The sequence below is a fragment of the Ahaetulla prasina genome, chromosome 4 (assembly GCF_028640845.1).
Source record: "Ahaetulla prasina isolate Xishuangbanna chromosome 4, ASM2864084v1, whole genome shotgun sequence".
NCBI lineage: Eukaryota > Metazoa > Chordata > Lepidosauria > Squamata > Colubridae > Ahaetulla > Ahaetulla prasina.
In genome coordinates this window covers 27,184,798-27,208,746 of record NC_080542.1, presented here as the reverse complement: position 1 = coordinate 27,208,746, position 23,949 = coordinate 27,184,798, and the positions used below count along the sequence as shown (strand labels likewise).

The 23,949-nt window shown below is 38.9% G+C and overlaps 1 protein-coding gene across 4 annotated transcripts; it reads right to left on the bottom strand.

Moving 5' to 3' along the window:
* Positions 1-3,901: 3,901 nt before the first annotated feature.
* Positions 3,902-23,545, bottom strand: RABEP2 (rabaptin, RAB GTPase binding effector protein 2). 4 transcript variants are annotated; one of them, XR_009154802.1, is made up of 13 exons: positions 23,429-23,545; positions 22,907-23,137; positions 22,654-22,772; positions 22,406-22,555; positions 14,986-15,303; positions 12,319-12,414; positions 10,987-11,085; positions 9,856-9,996; positions 9,597-9,774; positions 9,365-9,376; positions 9,205-9,275; positions 6,757-6,969; positions 3,902-4,279 (listed from the first exon to the last, which is right to left on the bottom strand). XR_009154802.1 is itself a non-coding variant. In XM_058179805.1 (12 exons), the coding sequence occupies exons 1-12, from the start codon at positions 23,433-23,435 to the stop codon at positions 6,916-6,918; spliced, it is 1,476 nt and encodes a 491-aa protein (XP_058035788.1). In that variant the 5' UTR covers positions 23,436-23,545; the 3' UTR covers positions 6,669-6,915. The 4 variants fall into 4 exon arrangements, 3 of the variants coding, with proteins under 3 accessions (XP_058035788.1, XP_058035790.1, XP_058035789.1); XM_058179805.1 differs by lacking the exon at positions 3,902-4,279 and having other exon boundaries at positions 6,669-6,969; XM_058179807.1 differs by lacking the exon at positions 3,902-4,279 and having other exon boundaries at positions 6,669-6,969; positions 22,436-22,555; positions 23,429-23,543.
* Positions 23,546-23,949: the final 404 nt, after the last annotated feature.

Here is a 23,949-nt window from a genome sequence, read left to right as displayed (position 1 = left end):
TTAGCTCCAGTGCACATGCGTGCACCAGCCAACTGATTTTCGGGCCATCTGGACCCACTGGAAGTCAGGAAACAAGCTGTTTCTGGCCTCCAAAGGGCCTCCAGGAGGTGGGGAAAGCCGTTTTTGCCCTCCCCAGACTCCTAGAAACGCTCTGGAGCCTGGGGAGGGCAAAAAATAGGCCTACCTGGCCCACCATGCCATCGTGTGCCAAAAGCAGGGGGAGCGCAGGGGGTTCATGCACGCATGCATGGGGGGGCAGGGGGCATTAAATTATGGGTGTGGGCACGCATGCGCGCAACACTCCCCCTCCGCATGACCCCCACTTTTGGCACGCAAAAAGGTTAGCCATCACTGCTATAGAGCACTGCACACCAGAACAACTAGACACAAGAACAGTTTTTTCCCAAATGCCATCACTCTGCTAAACAAATAATTCCCTCAACACTGTCAAACTATTACTAAATCTGCACTACTATTAATTTTCTCATCATTCCCTTCACCCATCTCCTTCCACTTATGACTGTAACTTTGTTGCTTGTATCCTTACGATTTATACTGATATTTGTATATTGCTTATTTGTATCCTATGACTGTCATTAAGTGTTGTAAGTGTTGTACCTTGATGAAGGTATCTTTTCTTTTATGTACACTGAGAGCATATGCACCAAGACAAATTCCTTGTGTGTCCAATCACACTTGGCCCATAAAATTCTATTCTATTCTATTCTATTCTATTCTATTTCACCTCAGCCTACTACACAGGGCTGTTGTGGAGAAAAATTGGGAATATGTACAGATACTAAAGCAGAAGAGAATTAAAAAGTGGCACCCGTCCTAGTAGAAAATGGGGGAAAGTGAATATTTCAGCTGAGTTGTGATTAAACAGGAGCATGATCTGGAAGCCGGGCCTATGTTTAGTCTAAAGCAGTGATTCTCAATCCTGGCAGTTTCACTTTCCAAAATTCCCCAACCTCTGAAATAGGGCATTAATTCACAAGTTATAGGTGAAAATTGCTGGCAAATAGATGTAGGCTAAATATATTAAAGTATTATTTTTAGCAGCAAAAGACAGGCAGAGTGTGAATATGCCACACTGGAATATTTCATTAATTCAGTCTTTTTGAAATGTGGCACTCTCCAGATGTGGTGAAACTGCAATTCCCTCAATCCCACATTGAAACAGAATACTTGAAAGTCTGGGAGTTTGAAAAAAACTAGAATTCTGCGCATTCCAGTACTGCAGAATATGCAGTCATCAGAAGATTGGACAAGATGACTGCCAGGAACCCATTCAGGTTAATGATTCTTCTTTTCTCATGCTAAATTATAAATTACAGCGATTCCTGCTCTTAAAGTGAGCTTGGTTTAGTATAGTGAAGGAAATCTATGGCATGCACGTCACAATGTTTTGGGACATACCAACGTTCACCAACACCCAACAAATATAGGTAATCCCCGATTTACAACATTAATGGAGCCTGCCCATTCATGTCGGAAGTCTGGCTCTACGTTAAATGAAACACCTAACTAAAGAACTCCCTCTCCCTGCTTTCCCCAATGCATTATGTTAAACAAATGCCCGGGTCAGGTAGAGCTTGGGGTGACTCAGGGATGGGAGATATCAAGGGAGGTCTAGTGCAGGGACAGACATTCCCAGGAGGCATTCCACACCCTCTTAAGATATCCCAGGCTGTGCCTCCAGCCCCTTGGTTTCCACAAAGCCCTATGGGTCTCCTCCATACCCCATCGCATCACCATTTACTTACTTAACTTTTTGATGAGCTCAGGAAGTCAGCATAGAGGCCACTCCCTCACTGGGCCACATGGCATAATCAAGAAGAAGAAATCAGATTTTTTTTGTTTCCCCTAGCCAGCGTAAACTACTATGGTATCTTAGATACATCAGTGCTAGTCTGAGGCTTTGCCAGCGAGGAGGAAGGTCTGGAGAATCACGCACGGCCATCCCGGCTTCCATCGTCACCACCAAGGAGGCCTTTGCCAGCAACGACGGAGGCCTGGAGGGATGGGCACGCCCCTGCCGGCCTCCATTTTCGATGGCAAAGGCTTCAGTGCGTCAGACCATTTGCAAACCCTTTTGCTGAAAGTTTCATCCAGGCCAAGGCAAATGTTGCAGCACCTCTTCGGTGGTTCATAAGTGTGAATAACTTCCATGACGCTCCAATATTTGTAATTTCGGGACTATGAGGGTGGTTAGGTCATAACTTCAAACGGTCACTAAGTGAATGTCGTAACTTGGGGATTACCTAAAAGCACATCTAAGTCTTGTGTGATTTTTGGAGGCTGTGGAGGAGAATGGGGTGCACTCTTGCACAGTCTCAGACTCTGCAAAAGTTGTGTGAGACGGCCATGCTTGTGAGGCCTCCAGAGCTTCTAAACATCATGTGAGAATTTGATGTGGTTTCACGTAGTTTTTAGAGGCTGCAGAGGCCACAAAAGAGCATTCTCCAAAGGCACTTAAAAAAAAAGGCTTACTGCGACTTGGAGCAGCTTTGGATAGGCTATAGGAACCCGTCAATAGAAAGAACACTGCAAAGAATACTTGAAGGTGAGTGGTGTACAACAGAACCTGGGGATCACTGAGCTGCAGAGGTGAATGCTTCTCTCAAAGTTCACACACCTTGGGAAACAATGTGAGATGACATTTTTGAATGGCAGCGATGGCACAAGGTTGAAGTCAATGCCCAGGTTTCATTTCAGACCCAGCTTAGTGCTGCCACCAAATGACACTGTTCAAGGTGGCTTAAATCAATGGCCCCCAACCTTTTGGGCACCAGGGACTGGTTCAATGGAGAAAGGTTTTTCTTTGGACCGGAAGAGGCGTGGTTTTACGTGCTGCCTGCATCCCATGGATGGGGCTTTGCTTAGTTGCGTGGCCTAGTTGCTGGCATGCTGCAGCCTGTGCTGGTCCACGGATCGGGGGTGGGGGGTCGGGTTGGAGACCCCTGGCCTAGATGGTGTGTGTGTGTGTGTGTGTGTGTGTGTGTGTGTGTGTGTGTGTGTGTTTGAGAGAGAGAGAGAGAATTGTTTCTCTTTTGTTGGAGAAGAGTGACATACCAGTAGACTCAATTTAGGCATTTTCTGAATTTTGGGTATACCAAAAGAGTTTATCACTGGTCTACTGATTAAGGCACTAGGCTAGAAACCAGGAAATTTATTCTAATTCCACCTTCAGCATGAAAACCAGCTGGGTGATTTAGGGTCAGTCAATGTCTTTCAATCAAAGTTTACTCCCAGTTTTGTTTTGAGGAAAATAGGAGGAGGAAGGAGTATTCGATACGTTTGCCTACTTATTTATAAAATAATAAAAACGGTTTTAAAAAGTATATCAAGAAGAGTCCGGTAGCAGTTTCTGGTAGGTTTCATGCAGAACATTGTGTTTATGTATCCGCTATGTAGTTTATTATGACTTCAAGGAAGTGGATTATTTGTAGAAAGATGGTAGGGTGAAACTGATGGTAGGGTGGAAATTATTGAGGTCATGATGGAATTTTGTTATTCTTTTCTATAGGTCCAGAAAATGAAAATATTTAAAAACCATGACTATTATAGAGCAGTGTGAATAGAATTTTTACAAAAGAGAAACCCTAGAAATAAGACAAATAACATTTGATTTCAATTTGCTCAGTTAAATCTTTGTTCAGTGATATTTAGGCTTGGTACTGTATAAGACAGGAGTCCCGAACCTCTTTAGGCAAGTGGGTTATGTTGGGAAAATATGAGTAATCTCATAATGACTACTGGGGGAATTTACATTCATAACAATTCAGTTAAAAAACTGAGTTGCTAGAATATCTGCTAGCCACTTTTGATCTTCCCTTTCACTGTTCTTTTCTGAGCATTTGACCTACTTCCTAACAAATACTGAGTTACATGTTTATTTGTTTTATTTACAGTATTTATTGAAATTATATGGTACTCAATTGTAATTGACTGACAATGGCATACAACAATATAAAACAGTACAATTATTAATAGTATCAACATCTGTTTCCCGTTCTTAATGTTGCAAGCCAGCCAGAGTTGCCTTGCAGCGAGATGGGCAAATTTAATAAATAAATTCTTATTTTTTTTTCTACAAGTCTGGTAGGAGTCCTGGGAAGTATCTGCAAATATGCTAACATCTTGATATTGGAGACATCAGTTTTAAGCTTAAGTGCATTAGAGAGATCATGATTCAAGACAAATCTACTCAGTCATGGAAACTTGCAGGATAATTTTTGGTGAGTCACTGTTTTTTAATTCAACTTGCCCTATAAAGCTGGGAGAAAATGGAAAGGGGAATGCAATGAACAGTTCTTAATCTCTTAGCATAAAAGCAGGGTATAAATCTAACTAGTAAAAATATGCATATATTCCCCTGCAGATTCCAGATTTCTTGGATTTAAATTCCCACATTTCCAGGTACTATGTTCTCTGAACCTCAAGGTAAACTAAACTGGGAAAGACTGCAGTGGGCCATAGGAAATGGACTTGAACACTCTGTATCGATCATGGATTCTTTATTGGTATAAGAATATTGCTATTCCAGTTGTTACTTTTGCAGTGAATTCTCAATCTACTTTTTTTCTAGGATAGAGGGATTTTTACCCCCTATTTCTGAGCATTAATGCACCTAAGCCTCTTTTCCATTACAGTGTTAAATAAGTGTTAAAATCTTGATGCAGAAAAAATTATTGTGAGAAGAACTGGCCAGCTGAGTGACCTTAGGCTGGTCACTTCCACCCTAGGAAGGAGGCAATGACAAACCACTTCTGAAAAACCTTGCTGAAAAGACTGCAGGGATTTCTCTGGGCAGCCTGTGAGAATCGGACATGACTGAGCAGAAGAAATTTTTTATTATTATTAAGATTTTATACATAATTAAACAACTACAAAAAGAGAAAAGAAAAAGGTATGGAAAAATAAAAAAGTGAAAAATAGAAAAAGACTAAGAAAAGGAATAGAAAAATCTAAAGAAGTGATTTCTGATCTTCTTTGCAGCAGTTGCAAGCAAATTTACCATTTCTGCAAACCCAAATTGCATTTCAAGGTTCCCTTTTTCTCATAAACAACTTTTTTTAAACAGTAAAGCTAAATTGAACCTCAATTTTGATCTGTATCTGCATTGATCTTCAATTTTGTAAAATTAATTCTTTCCTCCAAATTCAGCAATCTTTATTTTATGGGCACTGTCACAGCCGTTGTTGAGGCTGTGATAATATTTCCTATCTCTTCAAACATCCTCTGTAAAATCTCATATGTTATCCCAGCAAATTAGTCAGTTAATGATCCTATTTTCCCTTCTTTCACTGTGTTTCTGGTACAGTAGTGGCCATCTTTTTTTATCCTGACTTGCAATTAGCAAGCCTTATTTATTTTTTCCGTAATTCTTCAATATGCGAATTTTTAAAACAATTGATTAAAGTCTTGATGTTTCTATTCTTATATAGCCTCTACACTTTTATAATTATCCGTTTTTTAGTTTTGTTTAAAAAAGTTCACTTTCTTCAGAGAAATTAAATAAAACACTCCCATGGAAGTACATGCTATTTCTTTAATTCACAGGAACTTGACCTTGGGTCAATCACTCTCTGTCCAACTCACTGCATAGGATAGTTGTTGTTATGGGAAAGTAGGATAAATAATAAATGGCAAAGACAAAAAATAAATGTTTACAAGCTGCAAGTTAATTTTTATAGGGGTTTTTTTTGTCTCTTCTTTTTCTGTTAAATACACTGGGGGCCTAATGAAACTGCCATTCTGAAGATCATTTATACTGTTAGATAGTTGTAATCCAAAGTGTTTAGGAAAGCGGGATTTGGATGGACCCAACATTCATTAAAGACTTTCCTGGAACTTTAAGCTTTCCTTTCATAGCTCCCGGTACTCTACTTACAACGTGCCTGCATATTCCTTTTTGATTCTGCAGGCTTCCTCACAAGGAGCTGAGATCCGGATTTCACATGGTCATTGGGCAATCTCTTTGGCTTTTCCTTGTCCAGAAAAGCTCTGAGAACTGGACTCACCACCAAGTCAGATTTTCAGTCTCAGTGTTGTCTCCATACTGCCATTTTCCTCACCCAGAAGTCCCATATAAACCGACTATTTTCAAGGATACAGTAGTTAAAGAATACCTGAAGCCTGAGTCAAACTTGAGCTAGGAGTTGCAAGTTTGACTTTACACAAGTTGATTTCACAGGCTTTTTGGTGGAAATTGTGTTTGGTTCTATACATCAGGCTAAACAATGTTGCTTGTTTGGCTTTGGCATAGGGATATGGGAGAGACAACCACTGTGATTCATTCAGCAATCTGTAATTTGGTGCAAAGGGTGAAGCCAAGCTGTGTGACAGAGATTGCTAGGGCCTCTGAAAAGAAGACAAAAGCAAGAAACAGCCACCACAGAAGCCCTTTCAGCTGAATTCTTTCCATCTGCCTTGTATAAAAGAGCTAGGATAACATAGGTGCAAAATAGTACTTATTATAAAAGTTTAAACTGCTTGCAAGCTACAATTTTATCTTGAAAAGTGGAGGTGCAACTATTCATGATGCTTTTGTTTTGAACAGGCTACTTGTTGTGCATTTTTGCCAGAGTCATAATACTTTGTGCTACCCCCTACCTCAATCTTAATTAATCAATCTTGAAAGGGAGAGGCAAAGGCTAAGAAAGTTACAAAAAACTTATTTATTGTGCTCTGGAGGCTCCAGTGTCCGGACAAGGATTGGGGGAAGTAACAAAAGAACCCAGCCATCCCTACCTCCAGAGTTCTGGTACTCCTACCCATGCAGAGAGAAGACCTGGAGATGCTCTGGAGGAGCAAGTTGACCCATTGGTGCCTGGAAAGTCATGATTTCCCTGAGGTTCCTGGAGTGTCAGGAATGGGAAGACAGAGAGGCCCAATTTCCTCATTGTCAGTCTAAGCCTCTGGCCTCCCTGGTAGTGTACTGGCTTCTCTCACATCAGGCTGCATCTGAAGTATAAAGAAGGATACTTTATAAAGTATAAAGAAGAAGTCCCACAACTTCTCTCACATCCCCCAAAGTAGATGAGACGGCCAAAAATACTCAGGTGCACAAATAAAAGTGATGTGTACCATCTTCACTTGTCAATTAGAACGAGAGGTTCACCCACACAAATATGCCCAATCACAACAGCTAAGAATTATAATTATTATAACTGAGTGTTGCTTGTAAGTGTTGGGAGAAAGGCTAGTGCCTGCCCGTTTCTTATGGTAACTTTTTTAATATAATTTTGTTATTATTAAGACTGCTTTCCATATGAATGAGACTTTGCTTTCAGACTGGAACACCATGAGAAAGGGCAATACTAGCCCTGCACCATATCTCTGCTTTGCCTACATGCTTTCACATTTTTCTTCTCAAACTTTGCAATTGGTGAAACTTGAATTAGTGAAGGTGTTCTGGATGCAACACTTATGTCTATTGTGACAACATGGGTCCTACTCTCATGAGAGAGAACTGCAGGAAGAGATCCAGGATCTTGTAAGTGAGCCCTAGAGAAAGTGCGTTAAAACAATTTTGAAGAACTAAATGAAGTTCTGAAGACACTAACAATAAAAACACAGCCCTGGAAGTAGGGGGTTGTTACTGCATATAACATGTCATTATTTAAAACGAGAAAGAGTTCCGAATAATGAAGACTGCAAGGGTAGTGGACTCATGGAGGGGGGAGCTGTTCTCACTATATGGAATAGTACACTGTAACTTGCCTATAAAGACAATATGAAATATAACAAATTTCTCTAGAGCACGTAATACTGCTTGAATTGTTCTGTGAGAAAAGATCTACTCATTAAATCTATTGTGGGCCTCTCTTTTATGACTTAGATATGATTTTGCCATTGTTTTTCAACCATATTCTCTTTCCATCTTCCCATTTCCAAATGTTTGTACTCATCCAGCTTGGGATGTTGTATAAGTCAGAAATTCCAGGATTCTGCAGTAGAGTGCTATGGCCTCTGCATTTGACCTAAAACGATCTTGTCAGCTGCTTAGGTAACTTTTGCAATAGAATTACATTGATTTCTTTGGGGGCATTTTAGAAATATTTAGAAAAAAATGTCAGTACGGTCATTTTTCTCAAACTGAAAGATGAAAGGCAATTTAATAACGGGCTAGAACAGGGGTGTCCAATCTTGACTACTTTAAGACTTGGTGATTTCAACTCCCAGAATTCCTTAGCCAGCATTGCTCGTTGGGGATTTGGGGAAATTCTGAGAGTTGAAGACCCCAGATCTTAAAGTTGACAAGGTTGGACAGGTCTAGTCTACAACTAAGCAATAGATTTTAAGAGTTAATGTGATTATCAGCTTCTCAAAACCAATTAATTAGGATTTTTGTAGATTCTTGAAATCTAACACAGGTATAATTGAGGAGATTACTAGTACATCCAAGTGAGGTAGAATGTAGAAACATAGCTAGAATCCTAGTTAGAAGCAGGATTCTAAAGTGCCTCAATTTTGTCCAACACATTAAGAGAAGTATTTGCAGCCCTCCTTAACTTGGTCCTTTAGATAACTTGATCGTGATGCCTAGGAGAAGAACTGAAGCCTAATAGCGGAATTTAGAGAAATGTCTTTCTCAGCATCATTTTTGGGATCATGTTGGTTCTCAGGAATATGGGGCACTGTAAGAAACATTTTGATCCTCTCATGTTCTTCCCTAAACTTTGCATAACATGGAATCACGTGGCCTGGTTTTTCCTTTTCGTTTGGAGAAAACACCCTTGCATTCAAAGAGTCTAGCAAGTTTGCAACAAATTTACTTAAACCAACATTACATAGGTAAGGAACCCACGAGTCAAACATAGTCAATTCAATGCAGTAGGCATTTCTGCAGGCCCAATTGCTAATGTTTATCGAAACTCAATGAAAAAGTCAAGTGTTCACTAAAATTATGAAATTAATTATATAAATAAATTAAAATAAATAAATTATAGGGGCAAATTGCTTTATGATGTGAAATTGCAAGATATGGGAGGGCAGAAATACATACTTTTTCCCAAAGTGATGGATTCTGGATAGGTTAGAATTTGAACTCCCAGAATTCCCTGAGATTGTATCAAACATTGAGAGATTTGTGAATTCTCTGAGAATTCTGACCCTGCAAGGACACCAGACTGAAAAAAATACAGTGGAACCAAGTTTTGAGAAATGCAAGATTTTTGGGTAGAAATTCAAGCATACCTGAATTCTATTCAGCTCTTCTTGCCCTTGCTGCAGCCTTTCCATCTCACTCTGAATACTATTCAAAGAGGCTGGAAAGTAAGACAAGAAATCCAGTTTGTGAACGTGCATAAATGGTACAATGGAAATATATGGACCATGTAACTTGAGAGCATCTTACCTTGCAAAAGCTCTTTCAGTCAGAAGTAGCGGGAGAAAAGGAAACAAAAAGAAGGAGCTGTTAATGCTGAACAGAATTCCTCTGGCAGGCCTGAAGGTCTAATGACATCCTTATATCAAGCTTCTAAATGCAGAGGAACTATTTTTTAAAAACTTAGCACTTGCCAATTCTAGCGATTCATTCCTATCTGTACAATCAGGATCACATTCATTCTTCACTTTCCCCTGCTCACCTCTTTCTTCCCGCTCTCTCTCCAGCGCCCCCTTCAGGCTTGACTGAGATGCTGTTTCTTCATCCAGCTGCTCCCGCAAGGATATAATTTCAATTCGCAGGCGCTCAGCCTGATGCTCTGCAGCCCGAAGTTGTAAGGCAGACTCTTGCCTCAGCTTGGACACCATGGCTTGCAACTCCTGAGAAGGAAATTCAATTCATACAACACTAGCAAACTCACTCCTCAACCTCAATATCAGCAGAAGTTAGAGTCTAGGTACCGGCACTGTGCTGGGCAAGCTCCTAGTTTCATCATCTGTTGGGGGAGAATCTTGGGAACTCTTCCCCCGCAGGCCTTCATTCTCGGCATTGAGACGTTGCACTTCATAGCTGAGGTGTTTGTGGGATGCAGCCAAATCAGCCTGGAAGAGAACCACAAGAGTAGGGAGGGACAGTCAGTAACCAATAACTATCCTTCCACTGATACCTCCAAGAGAGAATTTAAAGGGTTCTACATAAGGGCCTATGAAAAATACTTATCCAGAACAGCAAACACAGAATTTATAAGTGAGAAAAGGTCTGGAATTGTCAAATCTACAATGGTCAAGCAATCCTCGACTTACCACCATTTGTTTAGAGACCAAAGTTAAAGCAACACTATATAGTGACTTATGACTGATTTTCACGCTTACGATCCATGACTAAAATTCGAGCACTTGACAACTGGCATATATTTATGACAGTTCTACTGTCCTGGGGTCATGTCATCACTTTGTGACAAGCGAAGTCAATGGCGAAGCCAGATTCACTTAACAACCACACAATTCACTTAACTGCAGTGATTCACTTAACAACTGTGGCAACAAGGTTGTAAAAATGGTGTATAACTGACTACTACCTTGCTTAGCTTTGGAAATTGGCTCAATTGTGGTCATGAGGCTGCGCCTAATGGCACATGGGGGGGGGGGAGGAAATATGTGCCAACTTTTTAGGAGAAAACTCTATTCAAGACATTTTGGAATATGTAAGACACAAACTCCTCGTCCCTAGTAGGAAAACACTGCATGTTCTGACAACATCTTGCACTTGAAACTGAAAAAAATCAGAAGTGCCTCTTTTGTCCTCAAGTCCCCAGGGGTATATTGTATAATTACATCTGGATAAGAGTGCTCTACTAAGATAGTCAATTCATTCCCTACCTTATTTTCTCGGTCTCTACTGCAGAAGACCAGGTAGCTCATTTGTTAAATGAACAAATCAATAGCCTTGTAACTCCTCCTACCTAAAGTCTGAGTTCAAAAGATCCCAAATTGAATACATCATAGCAGGATCATTTTTCCCAAGCATCTCTTCCAATTCTTCTGCTATCCTTTGCTTCATTCCCAGCATCATCACCCATCTACCATACTCACCATCTGCTCTTGAGTCTTCCGCTGGGTTTCACTCACGGTGGCTTGGAGGCTTTGGAGAATGTTCTCCGATGTCTGGATTTGAATCAAAAGAACCTGAACCTACTCAGAAAAATTGAGAAAGGGAGACTGGCTTGCGGGAAGTTGACATTCTGTGCACAGAATGCACAGTGGTTAAGACTATGCAAGTGAAATGTGCCGGTTAAAATCACCAAGTTGCCTATGGATGTCATGTTATCTTTAGCAAGTCTGTGACTAAGTCTGCAGAATGTAATATGCTGTAATGTGGCTTGCTGGATTTTGGCTTAACACCTGGTGTAAACTCAGCCTTACAGACTATAATTTATGGCTTAGGGATTACATTCACCCAGTAACTTATCTCTTAGCTTAATGTTTAAAGATCTATACAGGATGTCGCTTATAGTATCTCAAGGAATATTCCTGCATCTACCTAGAAATCTACATTATCCTTGAGAGATTTTTACCCACAAGCCTCAGATGAACGAAGTCTTGGGTCTTCTCAGTTGTGAGACATCAGCCTACCACCCACAATTATTTTTCAAACCCCAGGCAGACCCTTTTGTCTTCTCATAAATAGACTCTGAATATTTATTTTTAACTTCACTATTGATTTCCAGAAAGAGAAAACATCTGAAAGAATTTATCCTGGTCTGGATATTGATCAGGTCTGGTTAGTACTTGAAGGTTTCCAGAAAATTTAAGGAATGATAGGCCAATCTAGGAAGTAAAACATTCTGGTAGAAAGCAATGGCAAACTATTTCTACATGGATGTTTCTATGAAGTTACTAGTGTTTGTTAATATATTTAACTTTTAATAGTTGGGACAGTGAAGGGTTGGACGAGTAAGAAGACAGTTATAGTTAATTGGTTGAAGAGAAGCGGCCACCGCATGAGGGAATCTGAGCTGTGATTGGTTGCTGTGAGCAAAGGGGGAGTTTCCTCATTTCCCGTCTCTTTTGCCCTGTCTGCTCTCTGTAATTTACCTCATGATGTTCCCTCTGTATTGATTTACCTATGCTATTTGCCTCTCTTATTTACTGTAAATATATTTATTTATATAAAACCACAAGTTCTTGTCAGCGTCTCTGACTCCAAGTTGGACACCAGCTGCGGAACCAGCTGACATTTTTTTTTATCATTTGGGTCATTTGGTATCAATCCTCATTAATATTTAGTATTTTATTATGTCTTATTTCCATATGCTTTATGGATACATGGATTTAATCCTGTATTCCACCTCAAGGTCCTTAGAGGAAGGGCAGATACCCAATTTAACATTAGAAAAAGTGTGAGATCCAAGACATGGCATTTACCTGCTTACTGCATTCTTCATTGCTACGTCTCAATGCCTCCTCCAGGTTAGCTTTCTCCTTTGCTCTTTCCTCCAGAGCTGCATGTTGTTGTTGTACCTGAGAAGGCCGCCAAGGATATAGAGAATGGGGAAAGGAAGCCTTGAGCTTCATATCTCTCATTTCTCAAAGTTCTTCTACAATGGTTCTCATTTAACATTTGTTCGTTGACCATTTTCATTTGCCACAGTGCTGAACAAGTAGTATTTATGACTGGTCCTTAAAGTTCCAGCTGGTGGAGCACCCATGCAGTTGCAAGATTGCAATCTAGGCACTCAGCAATCAGCCTGGATTTCTAATTGTTGCAGCTTCCTGCAATCATGAAACTGAAATTTGCGGCCTTCCCTGCTGGTTTTCCACAAGCAAAGTCAATGGGGAAGCTGGCAAGAAGCGAGAAGTCACAAACACATGATGTCCTTTCCACACAATTCTCACTTCACGATGATTGGGAACTTCCAGAATTGCCATTGCTAAGCAGCATCACAAAATGTGATGTCAAGTTTTATGACTGCATCACTTAGCAATGATAATTTCAGTCCCAATTATTTTTGTGAAGCAAGAATTACCTGTATTTCTCACTATGCTAATCAGAATTATCTTATTATCCCTGTGACAAATTATCCCCCTGGGAGTTACAAAGTTGATGACAGTCTATGAAAAAATTGTCAGCTAGCTATAATGTCCTCCAAAAAACTTTCCAAAGCAACTAAAAATTCTTGTTAAGACAATAATTGTGAACAAAGTACAAAGGCAGCATAGAGAATCCAACACCAACAATACTGATTAAGTAAATACTGACATCAAGTAAATCCATCCCCAGCCCCCAAACTTTTCCAGCAAGGAGCCTGACAATTCTCTTATGTACCATGTGCCAGAAATTACAATATGATAGAACCAGGCGGCCTCAATCAGCAGGGTGTTTTAGAGGAGGAGGGGTGGGGGCTACAATGAAGAAAGCCATATATAAAGGCTACTTGTCCTTTTCATATTCCTATAATACAGGGAGGCAATCTTGTACTTCTACAGCAGCCCCTCCTCTAAAGCAAGCAGGGCTGAAATTTATGGAGCTCTTTTAATGTATTTGGGGAAAGAGTTGAAGGAAGACAATGGGTGCTTTCAGGCTATTCAGTTATATAAAATTTAAAGAATTTGGTTTAGGGCAATATTTCACTTAACAATCACCCCCTTCAAAAGAAAGTTGCAAGAAAAGGTAGTCTTCGCTTAATTAATTAATTGGTACTGCAATTAATTATATATATATATATATATATATATATATATATATATATATATATATATATATATATATATATATATGTGTGTGTTTGTTTGTTTTCTGAGATTTTCGCGGGTATTTGTATGTAGGTCTTTGGTCATTCGGGTTTTCTCCCGCGTAAAATTAGAAGTGTCTTGGCAACATTTCAACGAAGTCTCATTCGTCATCTTCAGGCTTCAGCTTCGTGCTTCTGGGAATTACGCGGGAGAAAACCCGAATAACCAAAGACCTACACACACACACACACACACACACACACACACACACACACACACACACATAAATATAATTAATTAATTAATTAATTGATTGATTGGTACTGCAATTGACCTGCAAGGTCCCTTCCAACTTTGTTAATGAGGTACAAAATCATTAAGTGAAGTGGTCCATTAGGTAAAACATAATTGCACTGGTTAGCAATGGTAATTTCAGTTGTCCTGGTTGTGGTCATTAGGCCATGCTATTCTTAGGCAAAGACCTCACATTTTTCCTGACTTGACACATTTGCCTCTGCTTCAACTTTCCCCCACCTGCCTATGCCCCCACTCCCCCAGACCTTTGCCCTTTTGGAGGCCCTGTGCTTCACTCCTTGCTTTCTTCTTCCTCCTGCTATTGACAAGGGATGTTGGGCCTGACCCTTTGTGAGGTAGCTGCTAAGCCTTCCATGGCAGCAGCCTTTTGCATTTTCAGTATTTCTGCATAAAGATGACCTAACAGATGATCTGTTCTCCACAAATGTCCTAAAATTAGATTTTAAAAAACCATTTAAATAAAGGAGTCAAAAACATTTTTACACTTTGCTATGCACCAATATGTAGTTCTTTCAATAAAGAAATATTTGTTTCAATAAATAAATGAATAGGTATGTTTTCACTCAATTGGGTTCATTTTATCTAGTTTTAGGACTTCTGTAAAGAACAGATAACATTTTAGGTCATGTCTATGCAGAAATGTTGGAAATTCACAAAGATTCACAAATTTTTAAGCACCACTCTACATAGTTGAAAGTTGCTCTAAACATTTTTGTAATACTCCCAAATTCTTCCAACATCAGTTTAGGGTGCTTAATTTCATTATGCCACAAAAAACGGTATAGCAAAAGTGGGGAGAAGGAAAGTGGACCACAAGAAAACAGCATGAATGGTCAGAAGCAACAGAAGTCGGTAAATAAAAAGAAAGTTTATAAAGTCTTAAGTGGAAGCATTTGAAAGTAATTTGGAACATAATATTCTTTCTGTATAAAAGAAGTTACTATCTTGGATGGCTATATCCTGAAAGACAGCACAAAAAGCACCTTAAATGAATACACAGAAATATCTCTAACAATAAACTACCTTTGTCTTCCACATACAAACCTGTTCTTGGAGCTGAGCCCACTCTGGTTCAGACACAAGCTGGTAGCCCACTGGTGGTAGATAAATAGTCTCAGGCACCAGGGTTCCAGTGGAGGAGGCAATGGAACATGTCTCAGGACTTGGGGGACGTCTGCGTCGGACAGAAGGCCCAGAACTTGGTGCCAAAGAGGAAAATGAAGCAATGGAGATGCTGTCCAGACTGCAGGCAAACTTCTCTGCTACTCCTCCTTCCATCAAAGGAACCTGATGACTTCCAGGCAATTCCGTGGACACAGCCTCTGGGTCAGCAAGAGATTCTGCTGAGCTACATAAGGAATGCTGAAAATAAAAATATGGGAGTTAAAAAAGAAGCCCAAGTGGCTCAGATAGGGTACTGTATTTATAGCTGGGGCTCTAATTATTTTTAGGACCATTTATTTCTGGTTCAGAATAGGTCATCATAGACAAAATCTATACGATCACTAGGAGTTGAAAAAGATTTGATGGCATAATTAGTTTCATGTAATTTTGCCCAATCTGCATAACCTGAGAAAATAATGCACTGGGTACCCATACTAAAAGAAATCAGGAAGGGACTTCCGGTTTGGCACCGTAGGTGATGGCGGTGATCTTTACGATCACCAACCTCTGGATTATGTGGAATCGCTAGGACAGCTTAAATCTGCTGTCCAGCGGTTCGGAAAACCCCCTCTTCGGGAGAAGGAGAAGGGGTGAGCTGAGGGCAGAGGTTGAATTTCCCTAAAGCCCCTGAGAAAAAAGGGGTTTGAAGGGTTAAGTTCCCTCCAGTAACCCGAAGTGCTCCAGATCCGAGGATTCTTCTGCTTTGGCGGAACCAATCACCACGACCAAACGCCGAGATTTATTTTGGACAATAAAGGATTATACCGGACAGAACGAAAGTGGGAGAACTTTAAGCAAGTAGCCAAGCCGATTCCCCGATACTTTGTAACAAGCTTGAAAACAGCAAGAAAATGGAGGCGAATTGTTAACAAGTTAACGAGTGGAAAGCGAAAGTGATACTTTCAGCGTGTGCCTCTGCAGTTGGTAATTTGCATGTTACTTGCTGCTTTAACTCTTTGCTGCCTGCTGATAGAATCTAGGAGATTTTTAAATACTGCTTTAAAAGACTGTGTTTTCAGAAGTTAAGAAGATTTAAAGTGAATATTAAGTTGGAAATAAATAAATAAATAATTTTATAGAAGATGGCAGCCAAACAATTAAAGTCTACTGTAACAAAGAGCTCTGGAACTTTATCAGCTGGTGCCTCTCCAGCTCATACAGCAGAGACTAGAACATTGAATTTAGAGGCGTTACAAGAGAACTTAAAAGGCTTTATAGAAGAAAAATTTAAAGTAATAACTGATGAGATGTCTGAAATGAAAGAGCAGATATCAGAAATTCAAGTGGGAAATAAAGAAGTTAAAGAAGGATTTGTAATGGCAGTACAAAGTTTGGCAACGAATGTGATTTTATTAGAAGAGGAGGTTGAAGTAATTAAGCAATGTAATTTAAAATTAGAAAATAAAATGGCTGAATTTCAAAGTAAAATGGAAAAGACAGAGGATGAAATAGTTTTGATACAATACAGAAATATGGAATTTGCTCTAAGAATTCGTGGTCTGAAAGAGAATAAAGAAGAGGATTTAAGGAAATTTTTCTGAAGTATTTGCTGAGATATTAGCAGCTCGTCCAGCAGATGTGGCTTATCAAATTGATAAAATATATCGTGTGAATTCTTGGATAGCAAGGCAAAAAAAGTTGCCAAGGGATGTTGTTATTTATTTTACAAATAGAACAGTGAGAAATCAGATTTTGCAAGCCTCATATAAGGGGGAGAAGATTCAGATTGCTGGTCAGGATATTTTAATATTAAAGGAAATTCCACCAAAATGTTAAGAGCTAGAAAGGAATTTGCCTTCCTGGTGAATGAACTTAAAAAACGTCAGATTGAATATAGATGGGATATTCCAACTGGTATAATAGTATATTATGCAGGGAAAGTACATCGTCTCAATACAGTTGGAAAAGCGAGAGAATTTTATGTTGAGGCATTAAAAGTTGGAAGTCTTTCTCCACTGGATGCTAGAAGAAAGGAGACTGAAGTGAAGGAAAGAGAAGTGAAGCAGGTTCAAGAACAGATTGCAATGGAAGAAGATTTATTACAAGTGTTGGAAATACCTATGACAGGTCCAGATTCAAAAGAACAAAGGCTGACAAGAGCTGCTGCTAAACGCAAGGAACAAGAGATGAAGGCACAACAACAACTGGCAACTACTACAACGGAAACAGTGGGAGGAGCAAGGCCTAAAGCAAAATGTGATTTGCGGCTAGTGTTCCAAAAGTTTCCTTTGGCCGATAATGGCAATTAAACTATTATCTTGGAATGTTAATGGTTTGAATTCACCGCAGAAGAGAAGGAAAGTATTTCATTATTTGAAACAATTTAAAAATGACATTACTTGTTTACAAGAAACACATATTAGATCTTTAGACCAGAAATATTTGATAAATTCAAAACTGGGAGTACATTTTGTTGCCTCCTCTTTGGAGAAAAAAAATGGTTTAGTTATATATATAAAGAAGGATATATCAGCAAAATTAATTGAGGTGGATAAGCAAGGAAGATACATTGCTATTGAACTCTTGTTGGAGGGAAAGAAGACATTATTAATAGGAGTTTATGCTCCAAATCAACAACAAGAAAATTTTTTCAAGTTTTTACATAAAAGAATAGTATTTTGGGATTATAAATCATATATATTAATGGGTGATTGGAATGGTGTGTTGGATACTCAAAAAGACAAAAAAAGCTTAAGGAAGATATCAAGCGGGCGAAATTACCAAAGGCTTTTTGATATGATGGAGGACTTGGAATTAAGAGATATTTGGAGAGAACATAATACAGAAGAGAGGGATTTTACCTTCTTTTCTGATAGGCACCAATCATTTTCGAGGATTGATTTTATTTTGATTACTAATGATTTGTATTCTAGAGTGAAGAAGACGAAGATTTGTTCAAGAACTTTATCTGATCATAGTCCAGTTTGGATTGAATTTGATCGGGAAAAGGAGGCTAGGAGATCATGGAGGTTGAATGAGAATTTGTTTAAATATGAACAAAATGTAAATGAATGTAAAAACAAATGAAAGAATTTTTATTATGAATATGAAAAAGAGACATCTATAGAGATGATTTGGGACTCAGTAAGGCTTATATGAGAGGAAATCTTATACAAATGAATATTAAATACAAAAATAAATTGCAGAAAAGAAAAAGGAACTGGAAGAGGAAATTAAAAGATAGAACAATTATTGATAAATAGCCCAGGAAATAGTAAAATAAAAGAATCAATAAATATATTGAGAGGTCAGTTTAATATGTTGATGGCAGATCAAGTAGCAATTAATTTACAATATGTAAAACATAATACGTTTAATAATGCCAATAAGCCAGGAAGATGGCTTGCCTATTTAATAAGGAAAAAACAGAAATCACGAACGATTGATAAAATAGAATATAGGGGTAAGGAAGTTTATCAAAAGAACTTGATTAAAAAAGCATTTTAGAGTATTATAGTAAGTTATATTCTAGGGATATGGTTGATGATACAGAGATAGAAAGATATTTACAACAACAAAATATTTGTGAGCTTACAGAAAATCAAAGAGAAGAATTGAATCAATTAATTACTTCAGAGGAAATTTTCTTAGCAATTAAACAACTTAAAATCGGTAAAGCACCAGGAACAGATGGTTTAACAGCTGTTTATTATAAAATTTACAAAATGAGATGGTTGAACCACTTAAAGAGTTATTTAATAAAATTCAAATGGGAGGAGATGTTCCCCCTTCATGGAGGACAGCCTTTATTTCGTTAATACCGAAGGAAGATCGAGATGGTATTAAAGCAGAGAATTATAGGCCTATATCACTTTTAAATACTGATTACAAGATATTTACCAAGATATTGGCTAATAGATTAATGCCAGTGATGAATCAAATAATTCATAATGATCAGTCAGGATTTATTAAGGGTAGGCAGATGAGATATAATGTGAGGCAAATCGTAAATTTACTTGAATATTTGGAACGAAACAACCAAGTATCAGCGGCATTCCTTTTTGGATGCTGAAAAGCTTTTGATAGATTGGATTGGCAGTTTTTGTTTAAAGTAATAGAAAAAATGCAATTTGGGGATTATTTTATTCGTGCAATTAAAGCAATATATCAGAAGCAAACAGCACAAATAATAGTAAATGGTGGGTTAACAGAAACTTTTAAAATTGAGAAAGGGACGAGACAGGGATGTCCCTTGTCCCCATTACTTTTTATTTTAACTTTAGAAATTCTTCTGAATAACATACGTGGTTCCGATCGAATAAAGGGAATTAGAGTTAAACATCAAGATTATAGATTAAGAGCTTTTGCAGATGACCTGGTTGTTACTGTATCTCAACCAATATACTCAGTAACTGGTTTAAAAGATATAATTGGTCAGTATGGTAAAGTATCTGGATTTAAGGTGAATCAGCAAAAGACAAAGATGATAACTAAAAATATGAATATACAACAAAAAGAAGAGTTAGAAAGAACTTCAGGTTTTGAAATCGTTAAAAAGGTTATATTACAGCTTCAAATGTTAAATTATACAAAAATAATTATGAGGTATTGTGGCAGAAGGTATGGAAAGAAATGGAGAGTTGGAAGAAGTTACAACTATCTTTGCTGGGAAGAATAGCGGCTATAAAAATGAATGTTTTGCCCAGGTTTTTGTTTTTGTTTCAAATGATACCGGTGTTTAAGAATGATATTAAATTACAGGAATGGCAAAAGGGGATTAGTAAATTTGTATGGATGGGCAAAAAACCAAGAATAAAATTAAAAGTAATGCAGGATATAAGGGAAAGGGGGGGTCTTAAAATGCCTAATTTAAAATTGTATTATGAAGCAGTTGTTTTATCATTAATTACTGATTGGATTAATTTAACTGAGGAAAGAGTTCTGAATATAGAAGGTTATGGTTTGTTATATGGGTGGCATGCCTATTTATTATATGATAAGAAAGTTGATAAAATATTTAAAAATAATATAATTAGAAATGCATTATTGAGGGTTTGGAGGAAATATCAATACAAATTAGATGGAAAGATTCCAATATGGGCAAACCGAGACACATGATAGAAAATATAAATATATATCAAAAGATGGAGGTAGTTACTTATAAAGAACTTCTTTGTATGGAAAAGGGGGAGTTACAATTAAAATCTAGAGAAAAGATGGGGGAAGAAGGGAAAAATTATACATGGTTCCAATATGGACAACTACAAGCTAGATGGAAATTAGATCAAAAAATAGGTGTTAAGCAAATTGAGGATAATTTGTTAAAACAAATGAGAGATCAAGGTCAACAGCATATTAAGAGGTTGTATAATGTATTAGTAGAAATAGATTCAGAGACTGATTTGGTTAAGGATTGTATGATTAAGTGGGCACAAAATTTTCAGCAACCAATAATGTTGGAAACTTGGGAAAGAATTTGGGTGAGGAATGTTAAATTTACACAAGCGCAAAATATGAGAGAAAATTTTATAAGATGTTTTATAGATGGCATTTAGACCCCCAAAAATTGTCATGTATGTATCCTAATGTACAGGCTAAATGCTGGAGATGTGATTGTGAAGATGCTACTTATTATCATATATGGTGGACTTGCAAAAAAGTTAAAGCATTTTGGATTAAAGTATGGTGGATCATGCAGAATATTTTGAAAAAGAAGATTAAGTTTACCCCACAGTTCTTTTTACTAGGAATAATTATGGATTGTACAGCTATAGAGACTAAATTGATTCTGAACTTAATAACAGCCACAAGACTTTTGATTGCTCAATATTGGAAGAAAGAAGAATTACCTACAATTGAAGAATGGACTCTTAAAGTATCAAATCTGGCAGAAATGGCAAAAATTTCTGCTTACTTGAAAGACTATACACAAGAAAAATATATTTTAGAATGGAAAATGTGGATTGATTATATTCAAAATAAGTATCAGATAAAAAAATATCAAATAGCATATGAGTAAATTTAGGAAATAATTTGTATTAGATATATTTTTGAAGGAGAGGGGAATTGAGAGTGTGAATAAGCGTGGAGAGACTAGAGATTATAATTTAGGAATTATTTTAGATTATGATTGTTAGTTTTGATACCCTGCATTTTGTTCTGGGAAGTCGGGGTGGGGGATGGGGGGTAAAGGGGAAGGGAATTGGGGGGTTGAGGTTAGTGATGGAGTGATGGTTAATGTACAGGGATTATTGAAGATGTATAAATATAATTAATGTAGGGTCGGGTCTGACCAGTTGCCATTTTAGAACGGTGGGGAGGGAAAAAAGAGAGAGTAGGAGGTAGGAAAGAGGAGAAGAGGAAGGAAGAGGGGTAGAAGAGGGAGAAGAGTGTAGGGTGGAGGGAGGAGAGGAGGTAGATAAGAGAAGGAGAGGAAGGTTTGGAAAGTAAAAGAAGGTAGAAGAGGGAAGAAGGTTAAAAAGGGGGGTGGTGACTGGGCAGGCCCGACTAATTGTATATAACTGTACATTGGATGAATTATTTGATAAGATTGTAAAAATAAAACTTTTTTATAAAAAAAAAAAAAAAAAAAAGAAATCAGGAAGGAAACTGGAACCCAGAGATTAACTTTCTCAGTAATGTGGCTCTCCCATTGAAACACCCTGCCTCTGCAAGTTAGATGTGGCCCTGTACTGATAGGTCGGAAGATTGTCAAAAGCATCTCACTTTAAGAAAGCATTCAGATTCATTTGACAATAGTCACTGGTTTACTTTTAGTTTTTAATCAGTTTTGTGGTTGTTAAGTGGGTTTACAAATGGATTTTATGTTTTATTTCATGTGTTGTGAGCTGCCTAGAATCAGAAAAATGGGTCTATATGTCTATAACTTGGCATAAAGGACTTTCCCTGAACTTTCCATCATTAATGTAAGACTTCTAAATTACCAGAAGTTAAACATTTGTTCTTCCACTTTTATATGCTGCACTGCCGAGTTTTAATTGCGCAGTTCATAAATGTGCTTGAATAAAGAATTTTTTTTCCATTAGTGATTTATCTACAACTTTCCCAGGCTTTTAATCATCGTGTAAAATTTATGTTGTCCTCACGTCATTCATTTTCTGGCCCAGTCACACATCTCTCTTTCTTGCCAATCTATATTCTTTTTAGAGATCCACCTGCAACACTTGGGCTTAAGAGTTGCAGACTAACATTTCTGGTATTACATGCACAAAGGCTTGGCATCTATTCTGAGATAGCCATCAGTTTCAGATATATTTTATAAGATATTTTATCCTTCCTCCTTCTCTTCTCAGTTTTTTCCCTTATTAAGCAGCTTTCACTCATCCTTTCCAATATTTACCTTTTCTTCTGTCCCTCTTTTCCATCTCACCTCCTCACTCTGCAGCTCCTGAACCAGACTCTCAGCATGGGCCAGTTTTGCTTTTAGTTCAGCAATTTCCTGCTCCATCGGCAGAACAATGGCCCGAAGTCGCAGAGTATCCTCTTGTGCCTGCAGAGAGAGACAGACATAGGGTTTTGTTTTTTTCCTGCCCACTGGAAACTCAGTTTAGCCCTCAAAGAGAGATTCTGGTTGAGTGCATTGCTTACTTTTTCCATCTGTTTCTCCAGTGAGTCCAAAGGGTTGGTCCTTGGCAGCCTGCTCCGAACATTTTCCCGGCTGTCACGCTGGAAAGCTGACAGACGGGCCTCATAGCTGGAAATGGTATCTAGAAAGGAAATAAACTTTTCAGCTGCTACCTCCAAGGCAAGATCCGATCAGGTCTGGAGGGAAAGGCTTAAGGCACTTGAGCAAAACAACCCCAGCTCCTTCCACACCCAGCCACGACCTGCATTCCTTCACCTTTCAAGATAGTCTGCAAGGAAGCCACCTCTTCCTGGCACCGGCGCTGGACAGCCTCCACCGCCTCCTGCTTGGTGCCTTCACTCACTGCAGCCACAGCTCGGACTGTCTCCACTTCGGCCAAGGCGGCTGCCAACTGGGCTTGCAGGCTTTGGATGGTCTCTTCAGGATCGGGGTCCCCAGAGAGATTCGGGGCGCGGGACACGCCCACATCCTGCACCCTCTGAGGCTCTAGGGAGAAAAACAGGGACCGATGAATGACAAACGGAGCTAGACTGGAACCCAGAACTGGAAGTCGTCGCCCCCCCCCGCCCCCGCCCCCCGTCTATCACATAGCTCAGCCAATAAACTTTGTAAGCCCTGGACCCGATTTAAACATCCCAGCCGCGACCTTTGACCTTGCTCAGTGTGAGTGACGCCAACAGGATCTCCTCTCTAGCAAGCCCCGTAGCCGCGGGGGGGCGTGGCTTCGCACTTGGTCGTCAGCCCACCGCGGGGAGGGGAGGGGGCGTCCGTGCGTACCTTCCATTCCGCCAAGACTTTTCTAACTACTGCTCCGGCGGTGGCGGTGCGGCAGCTGCTGCTTCCCCGGAGACCGAGCGAGGCCGGAATTCCCCGAGAGGAACCGGAAATAGCCGAAGGAATTCGGAAATGGTCGGGAGGAAGAAAAAAAAACATGGATGTGCCGAAGATAACCGAACGATCGACACACCGCAGCTCCTGTTTAAGGTTGGCTCTTTGCGGGACTCCCCGAGACTTCTCGACCGTTTCCGAAGAGAACCGAAGGGAAATAGCATATTTAAGTGAGGAGGAAAGGCGTTTGTCGAAGCGGTGTTTTTGCATATCTTGGCATTGTTTATGAAGTTGGGCGTGAGAATTCAAAGAAGTAGTTTAATGGAGAGTTCAATCGTTGGATTGGAAACCTGTTTTTTCATCTAAAAAAAAAATACCACCTTCCGGGACCGGATTTATTTGTCCACTATTTTTAAACCTCTTTAATAGAATAGAATAGAATAGAATAGAATAGAATAGAATAGAATAGA